The sequence below is a fragment of the Elephantulus edwardii genome, unplaced genomic scaffold (genome assembly GCF_000299155.1).
Source record: "Elephantulus edwardii isolate Elephantulus edwardi_28Jun2011 unplaced genomic scaffold, EleEdw1.0 scaffold00066, whole genome shotgun sequence".
Taxonomy (NCBI): domain Eukaryota; kingdom Metazoa; phylum Chordata; class Mammalia; order Macroscelidea; family Macroscelididae; genus Elephantulus; species Elephantulus edwardii.
The window spans coordinates 10,164,800-10,169,514 of record NW_006399816.1 but is presented as its reverse complement, the minus strand read 5'-3'; the positions used below and the strand labels follow the sequence as shown (position 1 = coordinate 10,169,514).

General features: G+C 37.1%; 1 protein-coding gene across 1 annotated transcript; it reads left to right on the top strand.

The window, feature by feature from the left end:
* The first annotated feature begins 2,681 nt into the window (after window positions 1-2,681).
* On the top strand, window positions 2,682-3,320 carry SENP8 (SUMO/sentrin specific peptidase family member 8). The gene has a single exon (XM_006888398.1). It carries the CDS (start codon window positions 2,682-2,684, stop codon window positions 3,318-3,320), a length of 639 nt encoding a protein of 212 aa, XP_006888460.1.
* Window positions 3,321-4,715: the final 1,395 nt, after the last annotated feature.

Genomic DNA, 4,715 nt, shown 5'->3' with positions numbered 1-4,715 from the left:
CACCTTACCTCTGTAACTTGATTTGTGCCACTATTAGAACCTCTACTCAGAATATTATTGCTTTTCAATTTTTGACTCATGCACTTTTAACTTGTTAAATTTGTATCTTCCAGGATAGATACTAAATTTAGATCATTATAGAAAACCTATAAAAAGGAGCTCTGATGACTTAGTCTATATTATGTTGCTCTACTAGTCAAGAAGCCTAAAGAATCTTTGTTTCTAGTATAAGGTTATGATTATGTATGCATTATGACACAATGTGTCTTTGTCCGTGAAGATTTCATGAGAGAAAACTTCTCGACCTTAAAATGAAGAATTTACTTCTCATGTGATTGCCTTGTTTTTACCTTGTGGGCATTATAAATGTTTAACTTCATTCTATGGTTAGCTGCCAAAAAGCTTAGAGCCAAATTTGTGGCCTACCCATAATAAAAGTGCACTATGCCTCAATAATTTCATTCCTTGCTCTAATTTATGTATCTGCACTAGTCTTTCTCCTTAAGAAAATCTTAATTCATGCCATCTTATTTTATGTATATTTGCATTTTTTTCCTCATAAATAGATTCAAGATTTTTCTAAAATAGTTCAGATTATGATGAACTATGTGCATGTAAAACCATCTTCAGTGCTTTATTAGTTAAAACTTCATTTACATTAGCTTTTTATCTTCAGAGATATTTTTCTGTAGGTTTTAAGAAGTTTTCATTAAAATAATTATGTCATAAAATTTTACTATTTTAATATTGTAACTGAGTGGTAAAAATAAGTAAAGAGTTAATTAAAGGGATGTGATAATTTGAGCTCGGTCTCTTACCTCAGTATTAATGTTTGGGGTGGGTTTTGGTGGGGTTTTTTTTTGTGTTGTGTGTTTTTTTAACAGTATGCTTTGTTTTCTCAATTCACATGTGATGGTTTTATCTGTGTGATTTTTAGAAATACCATTATGTTACCAAGACAGCAGCACATAGCAGTTAACTCTCTTTTTAACTAGAAAACTCACTTTCATTGAGTTGGAACAGACTCAGAGCTGACTCTCCAGCAGGATTTCTGAGGCTGTAAATCTCAGGGGAGGAGACTGTGCATCTTTCTCCTACAGAGCTGACAGTGAATTCAAACTACTAGAGAAGTACAGCTTGTAGATTAGCAGTGCAGTTCCGTAGAGTGGATCTCCTTAGGTATCGAGGAGGATGCCCCCCACAAGTCAGCCTAACTGGGTCCTGGGCCCTAGACAGGCCTGCAGCTCATCTCCACAGGACGCTACCCAAAGCTCACTAAATACCTGGTTGGTCTCAAGTGTGATACTGTTTTCCACAACCATCAGATGTTTTGGCTTACCTCTTTACATGCAACTTGAGTTGCTGCTGCTTTAAGCTGCTCATGCATTTGTCTGGACAAGAAAGTATGAATGGATAATTTTTTTTAATTTTTATTTTATTATTTTTGTGTGAGTATACCATCAAATCAGATCTGACTGGTACAGGAGGAGATTGTCCCTCCTTCCCCGGCAGAGCATCTGGTGGATTCAAACCGTGCGCCTCTGGGATTGTAGTTGCAGCTCCTTACCACTAGGCCACCAGAGCTCCCCTTGAATGGATAATTTGTCTCCAAACCTCATTTTATTTCACTGGTTTAGACCTCTCCTAGATGTTTCTGGTTATCAGTATCTAGTTGATCACATTGTTTGTACAAAGTGTTGTACTTTTTTTTTAATTCATTTTAATGAAAGTTTATAGAGACTTTGGATTTCCATTCATTCATTGTTGCACTTTTCTCCCTGCCCAACCTCCCGCCTCAGTTAGCTCTTCTCTTTGAAAAGTAAAAGATTAATTCTTTCATTGTTATACAATCCCTCCCAACATTTATCCTTTTTAGAACCTTTGAGAAAAATTATTCTACCTTCTTTACAGTTATTTGGATTATATAAAGAAGACATAAACTTCTTTTTGTCAAACTTGTAGATGGTAGAAACAAAGCCTAAATCATTTCAATTATTTGCACTAGATGATATCAGCAAATTAGTAGTGAAACTGGAGCTAATGCCTGATCTCATAATTTCTGTGCCACACTGCTCTTCACTACCAAAAGGGTATCTAATATATTACCAATATTACATACATAATCCTTATCTTATTCTTTGAAGTTAAAGATGTGAAATAGACAAAGACAAGCAATTTCACCCATGTTCACAGGCAGGATCAGAAATTAATATCATTAGTATTACTCTCATGACTTTCTGTTCTTGAAATTATGGTTTCATTTAACTACAGTTCTAATCACTGTCAGTTTCCATTATGGAATGAGGAAGCAATATTTTATCTTATCTCCTGAGAATTAAAGTTGAAATGGAAACTATTTCCCTTGGAAATTAATAGCTTTTTCTTCAGATGCCTTAAAACTCATCTTTAATACTAAAGTTATTTGCCATTATTATCCTGCATAGTCATTAAAGGACTAAATATGCTGTTAATGTTAAAGTAGTTGGTAAAACATTAGCTGTAATTTTAACCAATATCTGCATTGAAAGAGGAAATTAAATGCTTACTGTTTTAGCATGGGAAATTTTCAGGTTTTGTTCTGACTGGTTATTCACGTAGCACATAAGCTGGACATTAGAATCCATATTAAATGTTGTTTTCTGCCTCTTCTTCAGTTTCTAGAATTTTGGAGCAGCCAGACGATGGACCCTGTGGTCTTGAGTTACATGGACAGTTTACTGCGGCAATCAGATGTCTGCCTGTTGGATCCTCCAAATTGGCTCAATGACCATATTATTGGGTTTGCCTTTGAGTATTTTGCCAACTGTCAGTTTTGTGACCATGCTGACAAAGTCTGCTTCATTAGCCCAGAAGTCACCCAGTTCATCAAATGTACTAGCAACTTAGCGGAGATCACCATCTTCCTTGAACCACTGGACCTCCCCCACAAGAAAGTTGTGTTTTTAGCCATCAATGATAACTCCAACCGAGCAGCTGGGGGAACACACTGGAGTTTGTTGGTGTATCTCCAGGATAAAAACAGCTTTTCTCATTATGATTCCCATAGTAGGAGCAACTCAGTCCATGCAAAGCAGGTAGCAGAGAAACTGGAAATTTTCTTAAGCAGAAAAGGAGACAGAGTGGCCTTTGTGGAAGAGAAAGCCCCTGCTCAACAGAACAGCTATGACTGTGGGATGTATGTGATCTGTAACACTGAGGCCTTGTGTTATAGCTTCTTTAGGCAGCAGCCAGAAGGACTACTGCAGCTACTTACCCCTGCATACATCACTAAAAAGAGGCAAGAATGGAAAGATCTCATTGCCAGACTCGCTAAAAATTAACTGTGAGGTATATTTGTGACTTTTGAAGTTGCCTTTTTGTGCCTGTCCCATTTATTGGATGACTGCAATCTCAGTGCCTGAGGAAAGATATCTGGTAGAGGAAAGTTTTAGTATTCAATATGTTTTCCTGAAAGAATGTCATCTTCTGCAATATCCTAATGGAAAATTTCATTTTAATCCTCTTTGAGAACACTGTGTTCTGTGAAAATGTCTTAAAAGTTATGCAGCAGAACCTTAAAATTAACATTTATTACACATGAGTCTCAAGTAAGATTTTTCTTTTCCTATTGGTATGATTTTAATTCCATTTTGGTCTCTTGTGTCCACATTGTCCTTTTCCAAAGAAAAACAAATAAGGAATAGGTGAATTCCAGAAGAACAAACCTCAGTAAAAAAGGAAATGCAAGGGGAAAAACTATAGAAGACCCAAAAGTCCCTTGTCCATCTTGCATATCTAACAAGGTCAAGTGACTGAAAGCAGATGAAGACCTAACTTCAGTCAGGACCTCAGTAATGTAAGGAGTCAGTTACTCAGTTCTGTGGTAGCTCTCTCATCTGCTAGTTTACTTAAGCTCCACCTAACCTTTGCAAATGTTTGATAAACATGATGTTAGTCCTCCTTCCCTCTCTTAATTCCTGGAATGCTTTAAGAATGGAGAGTTCTTTAAGAATTTTATTTAAAAAACTTTGGTGGACATTTCTACTACTTTGGATTGAAAACAGTTTTTACTTGGCTATTAGCCATCCACTCACTTCCTCCTTAGACCCAGAGTTCTTCGTTTTCTAAGATTCATGTAACTGCCTCCAATTAACCAAATTCACTACCATGCAGTCATTTTAAACTGCTAGTGACCCATGGGGTGGTATAGAACTGGTCTGTAGGCTTTTCAAAGCCCCCAATCTTTACAGAAGCACACTACCTGATCTTTTCACCCACAGAGCTGCTGGTAAATTTACACTATTAATTTTTTGGTTAGGGAACTCTGGTGGTCGAGTGGCAGGAAACTGCACTGCAATCCTGAAGGCATGCAGTTCAAGTCCAGCTGCTCTTTGGGAGAAGGATGGACAAACTCCTCCCATGTGATTAGCTGCCTCTGAAAACCCGCTGGAGCATCAGCTCTGGGTTGGATCCAACTCAATGGTATACAACATCCACATTTTGGCTAGTGGCCAGATGCTGTAAGCACTGTGCCACCAAGGATCTTGTAACTGCCTACAGTTATTATTTCATATGAACATTCTACTTTCCTCACCTCTCAATCTAAATTTTATGGACTCATTTTCATTTATGTCAAGGTGAGTTGGTTTGTTTTTGAGGAAGGGGGGGGAATCACCTTTACATTTAATTCTCAACCCTTATACTTAATTCAAAGTGCAGACAATGTAATTTGAAAA